The sequence below is a fragment of the Oncorhynchus mykiss genome, chromosome 27, assembly GCF_013265735.2.
Source record: "Oncorhynchus mykiss isolate Arlee chromosome 27, USDA_OmykA_1.1, whole genome shotgun sequence".
NCBI lineage: Eukaryota > Metazoa > Chordata > Actinopteri > Salmoniformes > Salmonidae > Oncorhynchus > Oncorhynchus mykiss.
In genome coordinates, this window is record NC_048591.1 from 15,744,351 (window position 1) to 15,768,269 (window position 23,919).

Consider the following 23,919-nt stretch of genomic DNA (forward strand, 5'->3'; position numbering starts at 1 on the left):
CTTTTACCACGACTACCGGCAAAACATTTCGTCTTTCAATCACCCATGTGGGTATAACCAATGAGGAGATGGCACGTGGGTACCTGCTTCTATAAACCAATGAGGAGATGGGAGAGGCAGGCTAGGAATTACTTCTATTTTAGCCCTTGGCAACGCAGACGCTCGTTGGCGCCGCCAGCAGTGTTTCTACATTTATTTTGCAAGGCTCTCGCACTCGACTCAGATCTGGTCAGCATGTTAGTGTGTGACTGTGAGTGAGTTGGCTCGGCCCTCCCTCACGCATCTGTGGTTCATTGGTTGACACTGCATGTCTGATTGACAGGAACAACAGGTGAGGCCAATAGTCTGAGCAGAAAGTCAGAACGAATGTGTGCGCTTGAGCATTTAGGCCTATACTATTATTTATTTTTTTCTTCCTTTGAATTAGTTAATTCTATTTATTTAAATATTTTGATTAGTCATAACTTAATTTTTAAAATATTTTTATAAATAGTTTGGGCTCTTCTGATATGCGAGCCGGCTCCAAACGTTCACCGACAAGAGCTGGCTCTTAGAGCCGACTCGTTCCCGAACGACCCATCACTACTTTTGGGCTCCTTACTGCTGCGCTCAACCCGAGGCGAGTCACGTGGAGCAGTACGTCATTTGACTATCTGCGCGCTATTAACCTTTTCCCTTCCATTCCAAAACACAGACGAAGATGGCGGAAGAGCGACAGAAGCTTTTGGACGAGGAAGGGGGTATCTCTTCTTCAGATCCCAGAAATGAAAGCGGACCGGTCAAACCGATGTCCGCGCTCTGTGACCCGAGACAACTGCTTCATCGCATTTTCGTCCTGCTTTTTATGTGCTTTCTCGGATTCGGTGAGCAGTGCGGTTCCATCAACTCTTTGGAGAAAGTTTAGGCTTCATTCAGCTGTCAGACTAATTGCTTTTGGATATCAGACTTCGTTGAATCGTTGTTAGTTTGGTTATCTTTCACCACGCCGTAGCCTTTTATGACCGTATCTATCAAACCAGAGCGGGTTTAGAATGTAGCGGCACGTTGATGTACCAAACACAATGTATCAATTCTACCCACTAACAGCGTTACTTTGTTTCAGGAAGTTACTTCTGTTACGATAACCCCGCTGCTTTGCAGACTCAAGTGATACAGGTGAGGAAGGAGGACTGAAGTTTCCTTTTGACACATGCAGAACTTTGGTGTCATGACAACGTCATGCCACCCTGTCGTCATTGTAGTCTAGCCTGCTGTATGCCAGAGCCTTCCTCCGATGCTTCAATATAGAAAATAACTTCACAAAATGTTTTGTAGTTATTATAAGTCTATGGCCCATTGTAATTATATGTGTAAGTCTGTTGACTCTTCATGACGATGTTGTAAACTTGCAGATAAGTGAAACAAAGCAATGTGTCGTCTTTGGTGTTCTGTCGGCACTAACAAGGAACTGGCTCATTAGAACTAGCATAGGTACGTTTCTCTATGGCTGTACTCAAAGATTTTCTAATACTGTAAACAGACCAATATCAGGTCATAGTTAGTGTATGGTTGGTCCATGCACTCAGAGTTCATATCTGTTTTCCTGCCTTTTTGTTTTACTTTTTCTAGTAATTTGGGCTTACAATGCACTGACATTCTCTTTCCTCTCTGGTCTGCACCAGGACATGAAGCTCAACACATCCATGTTCATGCAGCTCTATGCCTGGTACTCCTGGCCCAACGTGGTGCTCTGTTTCCTGGGGGGCTTCCTGCTCGACAGGGTCTTTGGAATCAGGTAGGACTACAGGTTACTAATGAAACATTACTGTACTAGCACATCATCCCTACATGGAATAGTTGTTTATTGCCTCCCAAGGACAACAGCTTTGTACAGGCGCAGACATGGTATTTAACCTCTTGCCTCCAGTGACAACCTGGTTACAGTCACACAACTCATGCATAGTGCTGTGCTGCTCAGAGCAAAAACTATGTGTACAATTCGTAGATACGGTGAGGTTTACACAATAGGGACCGTGTACGTCACATTTATATAATATGACAAGGGATTCTGTAATCACTCTGGTGCAGATTCCTGTTGGAGGTGTGTTTTCCCCCACACTCTCCTCCATGGACAATACAGCCCGTCTACCCACTGTAATATGGGTAGTGTTTGTCTTCCAGTGCTCTAGTAGGAAATCCCTAGTCTCACCATAAACCTCTGACAACAAAAGATGCTGGGGTAATTTTGTGTGTGTGTGTGTGTGTGGAGGATTAATCTGAATCTATGATGAACTAGGGCAGTCATCTCCAGCAACACAATGAGAGATAACATTGTGATGAACATGTTCATATTCACTTCATATCATCCCCAACTTAGTTTCTGTCACTGTGCTTCTCCTATCCTGTTAGGCTAGGAACGATAATCTTCGCCTTGTTTGTCTGCGTTGGACAGGTAGGTAAACACCACATGATGGATATGTATTTGAGAGCTGCTCTACTTCAAAATATGTAGTACAAATTCAATTGGTTTATTTCCAGTGGTGTAATGTACATGTATAAAAATACTTTAAAGTACAGAAGTAGTTTTTTGGAGTATCTGTACTTGACTTTTTACACGACTGTTAAGATGTTTGGGCCTCCCAGTTTGTGCTGTTCTTTGACGGGAGTAGTACACACCGTTGTACGAGATCTTCAGTTTCTTGGCAATTTCTCACATGGAATAGACATTTCTCAGAACAAGAATAGACTGGGTTTCAGAAGAAAGGTCTTTGTTTCTGGCCATTTTGAGCCTGTAATCGAATCCACAAATGCTGAACCCCAGATACTCAACTAGTCTAAAGAATGTCAGTTTTATTGCTTCTTTAATCAGGACACCAGTTTTCAGCAGTGCTAACATAATTGCAAAAGGGTTTTCTAATGATCAATTAGCCTTTTAAAATGATAAACTTGGATTAGCTAACACAACGTGCCATTGGAACACAGGAGTGATGGTTGCTGATAATGGGCCTCTGTACGCCTATGTAGATATTCCATAAAAAAAAATCTGCCATTTCCAGCTACAATAGTCATTTACAACATTAACAATGTCTACACTGGATTTCTGATCAATTTGATGTTACTTTAATGGACAAAAAAATTGGCTTTTCTTTCAAAATTAAGGACATTTCTAAGTGACCCCAAACCTGAACTATTGTGTGTGTGAACACAGTTGAAGTCGGAAGTTTACTTACACTTAGGTTGGATTCATTAAGAATTGTTTTTAAACCACTCCACAATTTTCTTGTTAACAAACTATAGTTTTACCTGTGGATGTATTTCAAGGCCTACCTTCAAATGCAGTGCCTCGTTGCTTGACATCATGGGAAAAACAAAAGAAATCAGCTAAGACCTCAGAAAAAAAATGTAGACCTCCACAAGTCTGGTTCATCCTTGGGAGAAATTTTAAAAATGCCTGAAGGTACCACGTTCATCTGTACAAATATTAGTATGCAAGTATAAACACCATGGGACCACGCAGAGATAAACGTACCTTGGTGCGAAAAGTGCAAATCAATTCCAGAACAACAGCAAAGGACCTTGTGAAGACGCTGAAGGAAACAGGTACAAAAGTATCTATATCCACAGTAAAACGAGCCCTGTATAGACCTAGCCTGAAAGGTCGCTCAGCAAGGAAGAAGCCACTGCTCCAAAACCGCCATAAAAAAAGCCAGACTACTGTTTGCAACTACACATGGGGACAAATATCATACTTTTTGGAGAAATGTCCTCTGGTCTGATGAAACAAAAATAGAACATTTTGGCCATAATGAACATTATGTTTGGAGGAAAAAAGGGGATGCTTGCAAGCTGAAGAACATCATCCCAACCATGAAGCACAGGGTTGGCGCAATCATGTTGTGGGGGTGCTTTGCTGCAGGAGGGACTGGTGAACTTCTCATGAAGCCATCTATTTTGTGGATGGAAAATTATGTGGATATATTGAAGCAATATCTCAAGACATCAGTCAAGAAGTTGAAGCTTGGTTGCAAATGGATCTTCCAAATGTACAATGACGCAAGCATACTTCCAAAGTTGTGGCAAAATGGCTTAAGGACAACAAAGTCAAGGTATTGGAGTGGCCATCACAACACCCTGACCTCAATCCCATAGAGAACTTGTGGACAGAACTGAAAAAGCATGTGTGAGCAAGGAGGCCTACAAACCTGACTCGGATACACCAGCTCTGTCAGGAGGAATGGGCCAAAATTCACCCAACTTATTGTGGGAAGCTTGTGGAAGGCTACCCGAAATGTTTGACCCAAGTTAAACAATTTTAAAGGCAATGCTACCAAATACTAATTGATTGTACACTGCTCAAAAAAATAAAGGGAACACTTAAACAACACAATGTAACTCCAAGTCAATCACACTTCTGTGAAATCAAACTGTCCACTTAGGAAGCAACATTGATTGACAAATTTCACATGCTGTTGTGCAAATGGAATAGACAACAGGTGGAAATTATAGGCAATTAGCAAGACCCCCCCCCCCCCCCCCCCCCCAATAAAGGAGTGGTTCTGCAGGTGATAACCACAGACCACTTCTCAGTTCCTATGCTTCCTGGCTGATGTTTTGGTCACTTTTGAATGCTGGCGGTGCTTTCACTCTAGTGGTAGCATGAGACGGAATCTACAACCCACACAAGTGGCTCAGGTAGTGCAGCTCATCCAGGATGGCACATCAATGCGAGCTGTGGCAAGAAGGTTTGCTGTGTCTGTCAGCGTAGTGTCCAGAGCATGGAGGCGCTACCAGGAGACAGGCCAGTACATCAGGAGATTTGGAGGAGGCCGTAGGAGTGCAACAACCCAGCAGCAGGACCGCCACCTCTGCCTTTGTGCAGGAGGAGCACTGCCAGAGCCCTGCAAAATGACCTCCAGCAGGCCACATGTGCATGTGTCTGCACAAACGGTCAGAAACAGACTCCATGAGGGTGGTATGAGGGCCCGACGTCCACAGGTGGGGGTTGTGCTTACAGCCCAACACCGTGCAGGAGGTTTGGCATTTGCCAGAGAACACCAAGATTGGCAAATTCGCCACTGGCGCCCTGTGCTCTTCACAGATGAAAGCAGGTTCACACTTAGCACATGTGACAGAGTCTGGAGACGCCGTGGAGAACGTTCTGCTGCCTGCAACATCCTCCAGCATGACCAGTTTGGCGGTGGGTCAGTCATGGTGTGGGGTGGCATTTCTTTGGGGGGCCACACAGCCCTCCATGTGCTCGCCAGAGGTAGCCTGACTGCCATTAGGTACTGAGATGAGATCCTCAGACCCCTTGTGAGACCATATGCTGGTGCGGTTGGCCCTGGGTTCCTCCTAATGCAAGTCAATACTAGACCTCATGTGGCTGGAGTGTGTCAGCAGTTCCTGCAAGAGGAAGGCATTGATGCTATGGACTGGCCCGCCCGTGCCCCAGACCTGAATCCAATTGAGCACATCTGGGACATCATGTCTCGCTCCATCCACCAAAGCCACGTTGCACCACAGACTGTCCAGGAGTTGGCGGATGCTTTAGTCCAGGTCTGGGAGGAGATCCCTCAGTAGACCATCCGCCACCTCATCAGGAGCATGCCCAGGCGTTGTAGGGAGGTCATACAGGCACGTGGAGAACACGCACACCACTGAGCCTCATTTTGACTTGTTTTAAGGACATTACATCAAAGTTGGATCAGCCTGTAGTGTGGTTTTCCACTTTAGTTTTGAGTGTGACTCCAAATCCAGACCTCCATGGGTTGATAAATTTGATTTCCATTGATAATTTGTGTGATTTTGTTGTCAGCACATTCAACTATGTAAAGAAAAAAGTATTTAATAAGAATATTTCATTCATTCAGATCTAGGATGTGTTATTTTAGTGTTCCCTTTATTTTTTTTGAGCAGTGTATGTAAACCTCTGACCCACTGGGGATGTGATGAAAGAAATAAAAGCTGAAATAAATCACTCTACTGTTATTCTGACATTTCACTTTCTTAAAATCAAATGGTGATCCTAACTGACCATATACAGGGAATTGTTACTAGGATTAAATTTCAGGAATTGTGAAACTGAGTTTAAATGTATTTGGCTAAGGTGTATGTAAACTTCTGACTTCAGCTGTACGTAGATTCAAATTGTGCCGTCTGGTTTGATGTAGAACTTTTGCTTGTAACTTTTACTCAAGTATGACAATTGTACTTCTTCCTGCACTGTACTTAAGTAATTTAAAACCAGATACTTTTTTACTCACGTAGTATTTTACTGGGGGACTTTTGCTTGAGTCATTTTCTATTAACTTCTTATGGCCAAAAGCCAGGGAAAATGCAGTACGGCAAATTCAAATAAAATTATATAACAACCAAACTTTCATTAAATCACACATGTAAGATCGTAAATTAAAGCTACACTCATTGTGAATCCACCCAACATGTCAGATTTTAAAAAGGCTTTTCGGTGAAAGCATAAGAAGCTATTATCTGATGATAGCACAGCAGTAAACAGAGGGTAGCATATTTCAACCCTGCAGGCGCTACACAAAACGCAGAAATAAAATATAAAACATGCCTTACCTTTGACAAGTTTCTTTTGTTAGCACTCCAATATGTCCCATAAACATCGCAATTGGTCCTTTTGTTTGATTAATTCCATCCATATATATCCAAAATGTCCATTTATTTGGCGCGTTTGATCCAGAAAAAAACAGCTTCCAAATTGCGCAATGTCACTACAAAATATTTCAAAAGTTGCCTCTAAACTTTGCCAAAACATTTCAAACTACTTTTGTAATAAAACTTTAGGTATTTTTTAAATGTTAATAATCGATCAAATTGAAGACGGGTCTGTGTTCAATACAGGAAGACAACAAACCAAGCTACTTTTCAAGTCTTGCGCAACTCTCAACAGTGTTACGCAGTTACTAGATGCCCATACTTCTTCATTGCACAAAGGAATAACCTCAACCAAATTCCAAAGACTGGTGACATCCAGTGGAAGCGGTAGAAACTGAAAACAAGTTCCTAAGAAATATTGTTTCCCAATGAGAACTACTGGACAGAGACCTAAAAAAAAAAAAAAATCTGAATGGTTAGTTCTCGGGGTTTTGCCTGCTACATAAGTTCTGTTATACTCATAGACATGATTCAAACAGTTTTAGAAACTTGTGTTTTCTATCCAAATCTACTAATAGTATGCATATCTTATATTCTTGGCATGGGTAGCAGGAAGTTGAAATTGGGCATGCTATTTATCCAAAAGTGAAAATGCTGCCCCCATACCTTAAGTTAAGCTAGCTTTACTTTTCAGCATGCCTGCTGTTTTTTTTCCACCACTGTGTATTTCCACAGGTTATAGTTGCTGTTGGGGCACTTCTAGATCTATTCTGGTTAATGGAGATTGGACGCTTTGTGTTTGGGTAAGATGCTTTTTAAAGCTTGTCCTTGCTACAGCTACAAGCCACTTCTCTCCCCCTAACTAAGTGCTCTCTCTGGGTAGGATCGGCGGTGAGTCCCTGGCGGTGGCCCAGAACACCTATGCAGTGAACTGGTTCAAAGGGAAGGAACTCAACCTGGTGTTTGGTCTTCAGCTCAGCATGGCCAGGCTGGTAAGAACACGCTGGAAGCTATACACTGTATATAAATACAGAAGCAAATACTTAAGGCATTATTTATGTGGCTGATCAGGGAGTGTTGGCTTATCTCCTCTCCCTCAGGGTAGCACGGTCAACATGAACATCATGGGCTCGGTGTACAACCGTGTCGCTGACCTGGTAGGCTTGACAGGACACACCACTCTCGGAGTCTCACTCATGATCGGTGAGTTAAGTGTGTGTGTGTTGGTGATGCGTGGGGGAGCTGTTTGTTCACCCGCACCCGCCTACAACTGATAATAACCCACCCACAACCACCCGACCTATATCTGCTAAAGAGAAAATCTGAGGCCCGCACCTGACCCTTACCTGCAAATATCCAAAATGCGCTGGGCAGTTCATTTTTCTTTTCTTCTCTTAAACAATTTATTGAACCATTACATTTCTCTTGAGCATTTAAAAAGGCTTGCGCCTATTGAACAGTAGTCTATTATTTTACTAAAACAAAATGTGAAACTGTGAATGGACATCTTGTGGCGGACTGCCTGTCTGGGCTAATATACCGGTATATTAATTATTTGAAGAAAAAAAAAAAATATATATATATATATATATATCATAAAAAAATAGGTTTAGAAAATAGATTATAACACACAAGTTTAGAAAATCTAAATACCAGCTGTCCAGTTATGGATATATAAGTGTACTCTGTCTTGCTTTCTTTTGCAGCACTGTTAAGAAATGGAATAGGGTCCACTGTGCCAGGTTTCAGGTTGCGCCTGGATTCAACAACGCGCCCAGCAGTGCTGAAGATGCGTTCACTCAATGTGCTTGATGCCGGAACGCAGAGAATTCTCTTTGCAAGAGTCCGGAGTTGAGCTGCTTCTCCCAGAAAGCAAGCAAACTTTCCCTAACACAATCCTAACACAATTATGAATATCCATAACCTACTAGTTTAGACTTACTTAAAGATTCAGGCCTATAGCAGTCTAAATCATAAAAATACCTAATAAGAATAGATTATTATTATTATTATTATGTTATCTTGGATGAAATCCTCTGTCCGTGGTGATGCAACTCAATCAGCGTCGACACAAGGCACTGTGGCTGGACAGGTCCGCGGTGCTGAAACTTGACTGGCTCTGTCAGTCTCCTGGCTTGGTCGTACATAGCGACTCGTTCTTCGTTGAGGTGCATCTTCAGTGTTTTGAATTTTGGGTGTGGCGAGTTTCCGAGTGGGAGTGAGCAGCATCTTCTTGGTGAGGACCTGCGCGTAGAGTGGATCCCCGCGTAGAGTGGATCCCCGCGTAGAGTGGATCCCCGCGTAGAGTGGATCCCCGCGTAGAGTGGATCCCCGCGTAGAGTGGATCCCCGCGTAGATTGCTGCCTTGAAGACTGATAGGAAGTCGATGAGTACTCAGCTCATCCTGGTAAATGCCCTTAATTCAACCCAGTTGGTCTCTGTCTTTGAGTAATTGCCGTATTTCTGTTTACTGCTTGCTGACCGACTTCAGCATGTCGGCCTTCAAACTCCACGCTGGTGATGACAACGCAACTTTTCAGTTGCCAATCGTCGGTCCAAAAATGGCGCGTAAGCACGGTGTATGCTCTTCTCTTGAAATCATCCGTCCACATGTCTGTGGTGATGGCAACGCCACCGTCATTTAAAGTGTTTTTGATTGATTTGAGACAGTGTAGACTTCTCTGTTGCAGCCTGTTGTTTGGCTCTCTTGTCTGTCTGTGCGGGATGATAGAGTTGGTGTTGACCGCTCTATAACAGGCTCCAATGTTAATAAGTCCCTGTGCCATGGAGGTGAAGCCCTTTCCCGAAAACAATGTCCACACAAACATCAACGAACTTGTATGTCACCTGCGGTGGTACGTTTTTGCTGTCAGAGTACATGTAAGATGAGATGGGCTTGGGGCTGGAGACCTGACCTGCTGGTACGCGGTTCGGCTGGTTGGGCCTGCTCTGTCTGCAGGTATGACGGGCCATATTTGAAGTCTTGTGACTGTCTAATTTGTATAGTGCCTCAATCATCACACATAACACAGGCTGCACTGCTATCATCCTCTTTTACCAATTCAACAAATCTTTCCCAAACATGGCTTTTCTGGCCCTCCCTTTTCCTTATTTTCACCTCTCGTTTCTGCAGCTTTTCTCTTATTGAATTCAACTTCGACACGGTCCTTTTTGCCTCAGTGGATTGATGTTAGTTTTCTGCCCAAGTTCCCAAAAGCATTTTGGAGATTGGCACATGTATTTGGCATGCACACCATTAGGCCCTTTATCTTAGGCTTAGGCACTAATGCCAGATACAAAATATGAAACTCAATGTGGCCTATAGATAGGAACAAGAATATATACATTTATGGATTTTTATAATGAATTGTTTCTCTTTATTCAACCCGCCCGCCCTTCATCCACACAATATTTCATGACCCTACACCCACCTGCCCCCCAATATAACCATAGGGACTGCGGGTTGTGAGTCAACCCTCGCATCAATAGCGTGTCTGTATTTTATTAGGATCCCCATTAGCTGTTGCTTAAGCAGCAGTTACTCTTCCTGGCGTCCACATTAAACTTCACATAATATAGAACCACACATTGTGTGTGAGAGATGCGTGTCCACATTTGATCAGGAAGAGAGTGAGCTAGATTTCCAGGCCTGCTGTCTACATTGAGCCTCAGGTTACATATCTCTCTCCAGCTGCATCACCATACCATTTCTATCACAAATGCTCTCTAATCTCAGCACTGATAGAGGGATGGATTAAAAAAAGGGGGGGGGGAGACTAAGAAACTGAGAGAGGAAAACATGTGAAAAATGAAGCCTGTGAGATGGGTCTAAAATATCCATACCCTACTGTTAGTTCAAACCAAAACCTACCTGCTTTAGCCACATCCTGTACTTATTGAAATTTCACCTGGTTAATAGAGAATATTTGATGGACCACAGACCCCTCTGCTGTAGAGAGGGGATATGATGTGAAAGAGTTCGAGAGTTCGGTCACATACATGTGTTTAGCTGGTGTTATTGCAGATGTAGCGAAATGCTTATGTTTCTAGCTCCAACAGTGCAGTAATATCTAACAACAACAATATACACAAATCCAAATTAAAGGAATGGTTATATAAATATTTGTACGAGCAATGTCGGAACGGCATAGTATATACATATGAGATGAGTAATGCAAAATATGTAAACATTATTAAAGTCACATGTTCCCTTTATTAAAGTGGCCAGTGATTTCAAGGCTATGTATATAGGGCAGCAGCCTCTAAGATGCTACTGATGGCTTTTTAACAGTCTGACGGCCTTGAGATGGAAGCTGTGTTTCAGTCTCTCGGTCTCAGCTTTGATGCTTTCGTTCTCTCGCCCAACAATCGACCACCTCCAAGAAATTGAAAGCATTCCGGCAACAGCTCTCGACACTAAATCCAAAGTAAAACCTTGAGCTACTTTGTTATCTAATTACTGTGACTGTTGGGCCTAAGGAAGCAGATATAAAAAAAAAAACATGAGCTGGCGCACACCCAGAATAATAGTTTGTGTGGAGGTGCTGACTAACGGCAAATAAACTATCAAAATAAAGTCGCACTCTCCATGTATAATCTCCCAGGAATTGAATGGGTATTTACCAATGTCTCGGCATCACTGTGCCTTCCTAAGGAAGCAGTCATGTTTATTTAGACTAAACTAGACGGGGCTTTACAGATCCTTCCCAGGCTCTTCTCTTGAGGACTTACCCTGTGGTGATGCTGTGGGTTCATGAGACACACCTACCTGTTCATAGCTGATGATTTCCTGTCTCCCTTATCCCCTCCTCACCCTTTCTCTCTCTTGCTCTCTCCATCTCTCTCTTTCTCCTTCTCCAGCTGGGGCGACCTGTATATTCTCTCTGGTTTGTGCTCTGGTGTTGGGCTATCTGGACAAGCGAGCCGAGAGGATCCTCAACAAGGAACAGGGAGGGACCGGTGAGTTAACATGGCACTCTGTGACCACGTCAGATGCGTGTTCCAATCAGAGCTGAATAACACCGGGTAATGACATTGACAGGGATGATGGTCATTATCTATGGTTATCATGTCCACTGAATTCTGACAGCGTTAGTGTGAGGAGGGAGGTGATGGAGGGTAGGTTCCTTCTACTAATCTGTTACCTGTCACCATTAGCCAATCTTAATTTTGCCTTGATGAATTTAGTTGATTTGACTGTTATGGCTGCAATCCCGATACCGGGATCGATATGACAACTACCAGTGAAAATAGAGGGCGCCAAAATTCAAACCACAAATCTCATAATTACAATTCCTAAAACATACGTGTCTTATATCATTTTAAATCTATTTTCGTTGTTAATCCCACCAAAGTGTCCGATTTCAAATAGGCTTTTCAGCGAAAGCACTACAAACGATTATGTTAGGTCTCCACCAAACCACAATAAGCACAGCCATTTTCCAGCAAAATATAGCCTTCACAAAAACCAGAAAAAGATAATTCAAGGTTAGTGATTAATTTTATCTTCATCAGATGACACTCATAGGACTTCATGTTACACAACACCTGCATGTTTTGTTTGATAAAGTTCATATTTATATATAAAAAAATCTGAGTTAGATTCACTAGTTCCAAAAACATCAAGTGAGTTTGCATAGCCACATCATTCAACAGAAATACTCATCATAAATGATGATAATATAAGTTATACACATGGAATTATAGATATACCTCTCCTTAATGCAACTGCTGTGTCAGATTTTTAAAAAAAGTTTATGGGAAAAAAAAAATGCATGCAATAATCTGAGACGGCGCTCAATTTAACAATACCACAGCCACAAAGATAGCGTCAACGTAAACAAGAAATTACATGATAAATGTTCCCTTTGATCTACATCAGAAAGCACTCCATGAATCCCAGGTCCACAATAAATGTTTGTTTTGTTCGAAAATGTCCATTATTTAGGTCCAAATACCTTCTTTTGTTAGAGCGTTTGGTATACATATCCAAACGCTAATTCTGGTCAGCGTTATATTGGACAAAAACTTTAAAAAGTGATATTACCGGTCGAAGAAACATTTCAAACTAAGTACATAATCAATCATTAGGATGTTTTTAACATATAGCTTCAATAAAATTCCAACCGGAGTATTCCTTCTGGTCTTCGTGAGCCATGGAACACAAGTGACTACCATGAGGAAAAAGTGGGATCACAAAATGGCTGCTTGATGGACAGCTGATATATTCTGCACTCATTCACTCCCACAACAACATAGAAGCTTCATTATAATTTCTATTGATGGTTGACATCTAGTGGAACCCCTAGGCAGTGCAACATTCATATCTCAAGGGGATTTCATTGGGGACTCTGGTGAATACATACAAGCTCAGATTTCTGACTTCCTGTATTGATTTCAACTCAGGATTTTGCATGCCAATATGAGTCCTGTTATACTCACAGACATCATTCAACCAGTTTTAGAAACTTCAGTGTTTTCTATCCAATACTAATACAAATTTGCAAATATTAGCAACTATGACTGAGGAGCGGGCCGTTTTGATATGGGCACCTTTTCATCCAAGCTACTCAATACTGCCCCTGCAGCCATAAAAACTGAAGTAGTTCTTTATCCACCTGGGAAACCTCCAACTCCCAATTGTGTTGTGTGTAATCTTGTTGTCAGGATTGATCATTGTGAAGGTAGCCTGTGTTTCCCTTGGCTGGCTCTAGTGTGACCGGGGCGGAGGCCAGGGGTCGTAGTACTACTTCCTGTGGGTTATTGACTGGCTGTTGTCATACCTCTTTCCCAAAGTGATGCTTTAGCCAAGACTGGTTCTGTGTGTTGAACATGTTCTGTGTGTGTAGGGGAAGTGATCAAGCTGACGGATGTGAAGGACTTCCCCTTCCCACTGTGGCTCATCTTCATCATCTGTGTGGGCTACTACGTGGCCATCTTCCCCTTCATCGGATTGGGACAGTGAGTAGCACACGAACCATCACTCATCATGTCTTATCAGCCAAAACCATCACCAATATGGCCTGCTTTTTATCACAGGCCCGTCCCCTCGTTCAAGCGCGTCCCCTAGAACACAATGTCTCTTCTCCGTCATGTAAAATACCTCGGATAAATATTATCTTTAGTTACTCTTTTAGAATATAATATTTAATTCCATTTCTCCCTTGCTGATTAAAACATGTATTAACAGTTGGTGACCATGTAATCTAATCCTTTGAGTGGGTAGGAAAGATAAAGGGACTCTGAGACCTGAAATAGCCTTGTTAAATTACAATGGCTGTGTCTGATCAATAGACAGACTGTTACAGGGTAGAATAGTACATCTCTTGGTATAAAAAATAACCAATCCATAAGCAAAGAGAGAACAAAAGTGGAGAGAGGGATACGGGGGATACGGGGGATGGTGGGAGGAGTGAGAGATACGGGGGATGGTGGGAGGAGAGAGAGATACGGGGAATGGTGGGAGGAGAGAGATACGGGGAATGGTGGGAGGAGAGAGATACGGGGAATGGTGGGAGGAGAGAGGGATACGGGGAATGGTGGGAGGGGAGAGGGATACGGGGAATGGTGGGAGGGGAGAGGGATACGGGGAATGGTGGGAGGGGAGAGGGATACGGGGAATGGTGGGAGGAGAGAGGGATACGGGGAATGGTGGGTGGAGAGAGGGATACGGGGGATGGTGGGAGGAGAGAGGGATACGGGGGATGGTGGGAGGAGAGAGGGATACGGGGGATGGTGGGAGGAGAGGGGGATACGGGGGATGGTGGGAGGAGAGGGGGATACAAATCAAATTTTTATTTTTTTTTATTTTTTTTATTTTACCTTTATTTAACCAGGCAAGTCAGTTAAGAACAAATTCTTATTTTCAATGACGGCCTGGGAACAGTGGGTTAACTGCCTGTTCAGGGGCAGAACGACAGATTTGTACCTTGTCAGCTCGGGGGTTTGAACTCACAACCTTCCGGTTACTAGTCCAACGCTCTAACCACTAGGCTACCCTGCCGCCCCAGGAGACGTGGGCTCAGTAGTGTGTGTGGCCTCCACGTTCCTGTATGACCTCCCTACAATGCCTGGGCATGCTTCTGATGAGGTGGCGGATGGTCTCCTGAGGGATCTCCTCCCAGACCTGGGCTACCTCTGGCGAGCACATGGAGGGCTGTGCAGCCCCCCCCCCCAAAGAAATGCCACCCCACACCATGACTGACCCACCGCCAAACCTCATGCTAGAGGATGTTGCAGGCAGCAGAACGTTCTCCACGGCGTCTCCAGACTCTGTCACATGTGCTCAGTGTGAACCTGCTTTCATCAGGGCGCCAGTGGCGAATTTGCCAATCTTGGTGTTCTCTGGCAAATGCCAAACGTCCTGCACGGTGTTGGGCTGTAAGCACAAACCCCACCTGTGGATGTCGGGCCCTCATACCACCATCATGGAGTCTGTTTCTGACCGTTTGAGCAGACACGTGCACATTTGTGGCCTGCTGGAGGTCATTTTGCAGGGCTCTGGCAGTGCTCCTCCTTGCACAAAGGCGGAGGTAGCGGTCCTGCTGCTGGGTTGTTGCCCTCCAACGGCCTCCTCCACGTCTCCTGATGTACTGGCCTGTCACCTGGTAGCGCCTCCATGCTCTGGACACTAAGCTGACAGACACAGCAAACCTTCTTTCCACAGCTCGCATTGATGTGCCATCCTGGAAGAGCTGCACTAGCTGAGCCACTTGTGTGGGTTGTAGACTCCGTCTCATGCTACCACTAGAGTGAAAGCACTGCCAGCATTCAAAAGTGACCAAAACATCAGCCAGGAAGCATTGTAACTGAGAAGTGGTCTGTGGTCACCACCTGCAGAACCAGTCCTTTATTGGGGGTGTCTTGCTAATTGCATCTAATTTCCACCTGTTGTCTTCCATTTGCACAACAGCATGTGAAATTTATTGTCAATCAGTGTTGCTTCCTAAGTGGACAGTTTGATTTCACAGAAGTGTGATTGACTTGGAGTTACATTGTGTTGTTTAAGTGTTCCCTTTATTTTTTTTGAATAGTGTGTATATATAACACACACACACAGAGCTCTGGAAAAAATTGAGACCAATGCAAAAAGTTTCAGTTTTTCTGTATTTACTATTTATAGGTACAGTGGGGCAAAACAGTTCTCCCACTTAAAAAGATGAGAGGCCTGTAATTTTCATCATAGGTACACTTCAACTGACACTTCAAGACAAAATCAGAAAAAAAATCCAGAAAATCACATTGTAGGATTTTTAATGAATTTATTTGCAAATTATGTTGGAAAATAAGTATTTGGTCAATAACAAAAGTTTATCTCAATACTTTGTTATATACTCTTTGTTGGCAATGACAGAGGTCAAACGTTTTCTTCAAGTATTCACATTGGTTTTCACACACTGTTGCTGGTATTTTGGCCCATTCCTCCATGCAGATCTCCTCTAGAGCAGTGATGTTTTGGGGCTGTTGCTGGGCAACACGGACTTTCAACTCCCTCCAAAGATTTTATATGTGGTTGAGGTCTGGAGACTGGCTTGGTCACTCCAGGACCTTGAAATGCTTTTTAAGAAGCCACTCCTTCGTTGCCCTGGCGGTGTGTTTGGGATCATTGTCATGCTGAAAGACCCAGCCACGTTTCATCTTCAATGCCCTTGCTGATGGAAGGAGGACTCAAAATCTCACGATACATGGCCCCATTCATCCTTTCCTTTACACGGATCAGTCGTCCTGGTCCCTTTGCAGAAAAACAGCCCCAAAGCATGATGTTTCCACCCCCATGCTTCACAGTAGGTATGGTGTTCTTTAGATGCAACTCAGCATTCTTTGTCCTCCAAACACGACGAGATGAGTTTTTACCAAAAAGTTATATTTTGGTTTCATCTGACCACATGACATTCTCCCAATTTTCTTCTGGATCATCCAAATGCTCTCTAAACTTCAGACGGGCCTGGACATGTACTGGCTTAAGCAGGGGGACACGTCTTGCACTGCAGGATTTGAGTCCCCGGCGGCGTAGTGTGTTACTGATGGTAGGCTTTGTTACTTTGGTCCCAGCTCTCTGCAGGTCATTCACTAGGTCCCCCCGTGTGGTTCTGGGATTTTTGCTCACCGTTCTTGTGATCATTTTGACCCCACAGTGTGAGATCTTGCGTGGAGCCCCAGATCGAGGGAGATTATCAGTGGTCTTGTATGTCTTCCATTTCCTAATAATTGCTCCCACAGTTGATTTCTTCAAACCAAGCTGCTTACCTATTGCAGATTCAGTCTTCCCAGCCTGGTGCAGGTCTACAATTTTGTTTCTGGTGTCCTTTGACAGCTCTTTGGTCTTGGCCATAGTGGAGTTTGGAGTGTGACTGTTTGAGGTTGTGGACAGGTGTCTTTTATACTGATAACAAGTTCAAACAGGTGCCATTAATACAGGTAACGAGTGGAGGACAGAGGAGCCTCTTAAAGAAGAAGTTACAGGTCTGTGAGCCAGAAATCTTGCTTGTTTGTAGGTGACCAAGTACTCATTTTCCACCATAATTTGCAAATAAATTCATTAAAAATCCTACAATGTGATTTTCTGGATTTTTGTTTCTCTCATTTTGTCTGTCATAGTTGAAGTGTACCTATGATGAAAATTACAGGCCTCATCTTTTTAAGTGGGAGAACTTGCACAATTGGTGGCTGACTAAATACTTTTTTGCCCCACTGTATGTATTGGTTAAAATGAACACTTGTTTCATTCTATAAACTACTGACAACATTTCTCCCAAATTCCAAATAAAAATATTGTCTTTTAGAACATTTATTTGCAGAAAAGGACAACTTGTTGAAATAACAAAAAAGATGCAGTTGTCAGACCTCGAATAATGCAATGAAAATACTTAGGAAGAGTTCAGAAATCAATATTTGGTGGAATAACCCTGATTCTCAATCACAGCTTTCATGTGTCTTGTCAGGCTCTCCACCAGTCTTCCACATTGATGTGTTGGCTGACTTTATGCCACTCCTGGTGCAAACATTCAAGCAGCTCAGCTTTGTTTGATGGCTTGTGACCATCCATCTTCCTCTTGATCACATTCCAGAGGTTGTCAATGGGGTTCAGGTCTGGAGATTGGGCTGGCCATGACAGGGTCTTGATCTGGTGGTTCTCCATCCACACCTTGATTGACCTGGCTGTGTGGCGTGGAGCATTGTCCTGCTGGAAAAACCAATCCTCAGTTGGGGGACGTTGTCAGAGCAGAATGAAGCATGTTTTCTTCCAGGACAACCTTGTAACGTGGCTTGATTCATGAGTCCTTCTGGAAGACAAATCTGCCCGATTGTAGCCTTGCCAAAGCACCCCCAGATCATCACCAATCCTCCACCAAATGTCACAGTGGGTGCGAGACCTGGAGAGGCTTTCAAGCCACACTGTCTCGTACCTTATTTGGTGGAGGATCAGTCTGACAACCTCTTTTTTTTGTTATTTTGACCAGTCATTTTCTGCAAATGTTCTAAATTACAATATTTTTATTTGGAATTTGGGAGAAATGTTGTCAGTAGTTTTATAGAATAAATACAGTGGCGATGCCTGCTGAGCAAATAAATGTCAAATACAAATTGTCAGACTCAAGTCACCCAAGTCAGACTGTTCACTCTGCTACAGCACGGCAAGCTTTATCAGAGCTCCACGTCTAGGACCAAAAGGCTCCTTAACAGCTTCTACCCACAAGCCATAAGACTGCTGAACAACTAATCAAATGGCCACCGGACTATCTTCTATTCCCCCCACCCCTTTGTTTTTACACTGCTGCTACTCGCTGTTTATTATCAATGCATAGTCACTAGGCGCTGCGTCTTAGTGCAAGAAGCGTCACTGCAGTCCCTGGTTCGAATCCATGCTGCATCACATCCGGCCATGATTGGGAGTCCCATAGGGCGGCTCAATTGGCCCAGCGTCTTCCTGGTTTGGCCGGGGTAGGCCGTCATTGTTATTTACAATTTGTTCTCAACGGACTTGCCTAGTGAAATAAAGGTTAAATAAAGGTAATAGCAGCATAAAGAGTACATTGGTCTGACCTGTGAGGATTGCCAATAGGACAGGAGCAGGCATGTGCTTAATGTGGTGGTGGGATGTGTTACAGTGATCGTATGGACAGACTCTGGTCTGCTGTGACTGACTGTCCTCTCACCTCTGTCTGTCTTCCCCTTGCAGGGTTTTCTTCATTGAAAAGTTCAACTTCTCACCAGCTGAAGCAAGAGCAATCAACAGGTAACGCACAGCACTTCACCCCAGTCTGAGATGCTAGAGTAATTCAATAAGACGAGTGATCCCATTTGGACGGAGTGAGGCCTGTGTTAGTTCTTCAAAATTAGGTTTGTTTTAGCTCTCCTCACCTCAGGCTAAGAACTGCCACAACACATTGTAACTATACGTTTCTCTATCCCCCTTCTAAACACTTTCTCCTTTCCCTTTTCTCTTCCTTCTCCTCCTCCCTTCCTCTCCTCTCCCTCCGTATCCCTCTCTCCACCCTCTTCTTCTTTCCCAGTATTGTGTACATCATCTCGGCCCCAGCCTCTCCTGTGTTGGGCTTCATGGTGGACAGGATAGGGAAGAATGTAATCTGGGTGCTGTGTGCCGTCGTCACGACGCTCATAGCCCACATGATGCTCGCCTTCACCTTCTGGAACCCCTGGATCGCCATGGTGATGACCATTCTCCATTCGGTTACCGTTAGAATGGTACAGAGTGGTTCACAGCAAAATATGCCCTTGGGGACATTTAGTCACCTGGTGTATGCAGTGATTAGCAACCTTGGATCACTGGCTCCTTGAACACTCAATTTGTTTAGTCCTGCAAGACAACATCAGATTTTCAATGAGTTTATATATATTATATAATATATAATGTAGTTGTATTGTGACTGGGTAACCAGGTATAGTGAATGGTGTTGGTAACAGTGTTGATAACGGTACTGTCTATCTGTGTCCTCCAGTCCCTGTTGGGTTTGTCCTACTCCCTGCTGGCCTGTGCCCTGTGGCCCATGGTGGCCTTCGTGGTGCCAGAGCATCAGCTGGGGACAGCCTATGGCTTGTAAGTATACTTGCTCCTACCCACCCCTTCTGTCTGACCAGAAAACGTCCTCATACCTACAGGCTTTTGCATTCTGGCCACCATCATTTGTGCCTATGATGATACTGCTGTTGATGGTGACGCTGCTGTTGATGGTGGTGGTGATGATATATGGCATTCCTACCTCCCAGCATGCAGTCCATCCAGAACCTGGGCCTGGCTCTGATCTCCATGGCAGCAGGATCTATTCTGGACAACAAGGGATACCTCTTCCTGGAGGTCTTCTTCAGCGCCTGTGTCTGCTGTGAGTAAAACTTTTGTGTGTCTGTGTGTGTTGAGTCAACCAATAAATCTGGTCTCTCTCTCTCTCTCGCTCTCTCAGTGGCACTGATTGCAGTAGTGATGCTGTACTTTGTTGATTGTCTACGAGGTAAGAGAGATGGGAGCGGGCCTCCTGCTCCCCTGACACCGTTACACCACTCACTGTGGAGCGTGCCTTATGATATCATCACTAACCATGCTCTTTGATATCCCTCTCCTGTTCTCTCTCCCCCACCCTTTCTCTTTCTGTCCTTCTCCCTCTGTTTCCTCTCCCTACCACTCTCTCCCCTCCTCTCTCTTCAGGAGGAGATCTGAACCTCTCAGCCTCTGCCCGGGCAAAACTCCTGAAGTGCTCCAATTCAGATTCAGAGTGAGTATCCATGACCTTTCACCTCCCCCCCCCCCCCCTCTCTTCCTCTCACACTCAATACACAAGAGCCACTGAATGTTAGGTTCTCAACCCACTCATAAGGAGAAAGGCAAGTTCCTATTATCAATCTATTATTAAACATCCAACTGGTGCTGGATTTTAAAAAAAGCCTGCAACTGTGATATTCTTCACTTCAGAGTTCCCAACCTCTCACCTTATCTGAAGGCTCAGAGAAAGTTGTAAGAGAAACTCTACCATATATGATCCCAAGTGGGTTTAATGAAAACATTTGAGAAAAGCCATTTCAGAGGTTTGTAGTTAACATTCTGAATGAACATGTGCAAGCTTAGTAGATCATATGACTGCTCTGGATTGAGTAAAAACGGGATGAAGTTAAGGTTTCACTTCTCTACTGCCCTTGTTGAATTGTTGATAAGGATTTATTTTCTAGTTTGCTGTTGGTGTGTGTGTGTGTGTGTGGCTGTGTGCAGAATACCCCAGACTAACGCATTGGCCCTGTACTGTGTTGTTTTCCAGGTGAGCGTGCACACAGTCTTGGGCCACAGCTGTCAATCACCCCCTAGGGACCCTACTGGCTCCTCCCATCTGCACACTGACCCATTCCTGCAACGTAACTGATCCCTCCCAACAACATACTGACCCATCACAGCTCAGATGCTGACCCCTCTGCTCTGACATCACATACCGACTCCTCCTCACTGACTCCTCCCTCCTGTGGCTGTGTGAGGGCTGGCTAATGACTGACTGGTGTTTGTGTGCATGTTTGGAACCTCAAACCTCAGCACCAATCACACTTTAATGTCAGTAGAGTGGGGTACCAGAAAGCACTTTAAGCTGACTTTGAAAGGTTTTTAAATGTCTGTGGAACTAGGCCCCAGGCTGAGTGACTTTTACTTCAGGGATGTAAAGTTCTTCACCGATAATGTACGCCTGGATGTGTCTTATTGCTTAGCAAAATCATCTATGCTATAAGAGGTGAACGAACTGGTTCAATATTCTTAGAAAATATATTTTAATCATCTCTCTAAAACCAGGGTGTTAGAAAGGACTTAATTGTCCATCAATGTTATATTATGCATGTTTTGTTAAATGTATATTGTTCGGAAAGGTCTTTACATTTTTACTTCAGGTTTTTGATCATCTGAAACAAACAGTTGGTGTGCTTAACTTTTAAACACCCACAAATGAATAATCTGTGTAATCATCATGGAGAAAATGTCAAACTGGCAACCGCAAAACCAACCCATCTCCTTTCCCGGCGTTTGCATACAGTGAGGTCATTCTCAATAGTAATCATATACGCATCATCTAGTTTGACAGATTTATGCTGGACCATTTCAGAATCTGCATTGTGTTAAATTCTTTATAGCGCCGTTCCTTCATTAAATTCCTTTTCTCTTGGCTCGTAAAACTTGACTCTGTCACACCATCAAGGCTAAGGCAGACCTTGTCAAAGTGATAAAGGAATTTAAAGGGGAAACATTTTTGATAGTATTCACCCAATGTATAATTACGTTCCATTTCTTAACTTTTAACTCAAATTTTGAATGCAGCAGTTTTTAGTGACCTTCATGAAAATGACCTGGCTTATGTCTAAGAAGAAGAACTTTGAAGAAACCTAAAACATTGGGAAAGGGGGACACCTAGTCAGTTATACAACTGAATGCATTCAACTGAAATGTGTCTTCTGCATTTAACCCAACCCCTCTGAATCAGAGGTGTGGGAGGCTGACTTAACATTGGCAATTGGGTGGAAACCCTCTTTGCTGTACAACTGAATGAAGGATAAATATTTTTTTTGCTGATATTTATTGACCACTCTCAGGAAATTGCCAAGAGACACTTTCATGTGTTGAAAACCACTAAATCAAATGATAATTCTGTCAATCACTTTTGATGATAGTCGTTCTCTTGTAATGAATGATCGCTTCAAATTCTTTAACCCTGAATCAGTTGTCTGCCGGACATCACGAGCTTTAACTAAGTGGCTTGCCGTAGCATAGTATTAGGTCAAGTATTGTGGTGGAGGACGCCTGTCCATATACCACTAAAGTTGTGATGGCTGTTTGTCTTTGTTAGATCCAGAATAGTCTCTGTGTAAATTGCAATGAGTGCTGTCTGTTTAGAGTTGATCTCTCTAACAGCTCTAAATAACATATGTGTTCTATGGGTACTACTGCCTAGAGCAAAGATCTCCAACCCTGTTCCTGGAGAGAAATTCATATTTTATTTTTTGCAATAAAAAATGACAAACTACATGTACTTTTAGGCTATTTTAAATTGCCACAGTTAAATTTATGAAGGAATGAAAAAAATACCTGTTTTTGTTACATATGTTCACTGTGTTTGTTAAAGAACATTATCAGGCCATTGTGTCCTTGCCAGAACTGATTGTCATTCTGTCTGATCAAATGTACTTTTATTTACTACAGTATTGTCTCAGGACGTCAAATAAACTTTTGTATTTTTACCATGATGATTATGCCACTCCCCCTGCTGTCCTTGTAGAGTTGAAAGGTGTCAGAGGGTCAGTCAGCAGACTGGGGAAAAGCTGGCCAAACTCAGGCCCATGTCTGGTTTTGGCCTGCGCAACCGTTACCTGTCCAGACTAGGAGCTCAGGTACACACAAACACCGTATGCAGATGGATGCTAAATTCCCTTCTACTTCCTCCAGCTCCCAGATCACTGCTGTACCCCCCCCCCCCCCCCCCCCCCAGTCTTCACTGGCACACAGAAGTGTACTGAAGTGATGCGGCCTACACTGCACAACCCCCCTCAACTTAGAAATTCAGCCTGTGTCCATGTCTCTGGACAAAAGGTACTTTCAGGTGTTGACCTGACGTAGAACTGATAAGCTACTGCTGTATTTTGTATATGTTGCTGTGAAGCCACACGTGCCTTTTTGTTTCTGTATTACTGTTTCTAAGCGAATCACAAAATTACATTTGATGGTGTAAATGAGCTACTATAGACATCGTAACTATGTTTGTATCTTGAAAGTACTATTTGGTGTAATAATGTATGTTTTCCATGCCCTGTACAGTAAGTGTGAAGTCTTGAGTAAGTGTATTTATTTTTTGTCTGCATGGCCCTCAGAAATGTGGATATGGTTATCAACTGTGCCAGCAGCAGAGGGCACTATTTATCTGTGATACAATATGAAAGTCAACGTTGGAGTCCATCTGAGTTTGAATGGACTACCTTTTTGTTGCACATGCCTACAGGTGAGGATGTTACCTTCATGACTGAATACAGCCATTGCCTTTATTGGTATGTGACTGAGAAATGTGTATGTAAATTGCACTATATTTAAGTGTCAGTAAGATATTGAAGGTGTTTGCTTTGGTATTGTAATGAGTTCTGTACTTTGTTGTTTGTGAAATGGAAAATCATGTGGTTCCAATAAACTATCTGAGAAAGAGATTTGCTGTGTGTTATTTCCAGAATAGGGGACAAAGGCCCTTAAGAACACATCAGATAATCAGTCTTTTAACCTCTTGTCACTTTGACTGAGTGGCAGAGTATAGTCCAGTAGAGGCTAAGATGGACCCATCTGTATGTAGCAGGGCT

General features: G+C 43.4%; 1 protein-coding gene across 3 annotated transcripts; it reads left to right on the forward strand.

The window, feature by feature from the left end:
- Positions 1–654: 654 nt before the first annotated feature.
- LOC110507625 (major facilitator superfamily domain-containing protein 1) lies at positions 655–23,772 on the forward strand. 3 transcript variants are annotated; one of them, XM_021587729.2, is made up of 17 exons: positions 781–863; positions 1,103–1,155; positions 1,392–1,470; positions 1,662–1,774; positions 2,389–2,431; positions 7,336–7,403; positions 7,484–7,592; positions 7,701–7,803; positions 11,461–11,559; positions 13,449–13,560; positions 18,779–18,835; positions 19,113–19,269; positions 19,560–19,657; positions 19,828–19,940; positions 20,019–20,066; positions 20,261–20,327; positions 20,865–23,772. In XM_021587729.2, exons 4-17 carry the CDS (start codon positions 1,665–1,667, stop codon positions 20,866–20,868), a joined length of 1,188 nt encoding a protein of 395 aa, XP_021443404.2. In that variant the 5' UTR covers positions 781–863; positions 1,103–1,155; positions 1,392–1,470; positions 1,662–1,664; the 3' UTR covers positions 20,869–23,772. The 3 variants fall into 3 exon arrangements, 2 of the variants coding, with proteins under 2 accessions (XP_021443403.2, XP_021443404.2); XM_021587728.2 differs by lacking the exon at positions 1,392–1,470 and having other exon boundaries at positions 655–863; XR_002471155.2 differs by lacking the exons at positions 1,392–1,470; positions 20,019–20,066 and having other exon boundaries at positions 657–863.
- Positions 23,773–23,919: the final 147 nt, after the last annotated feature.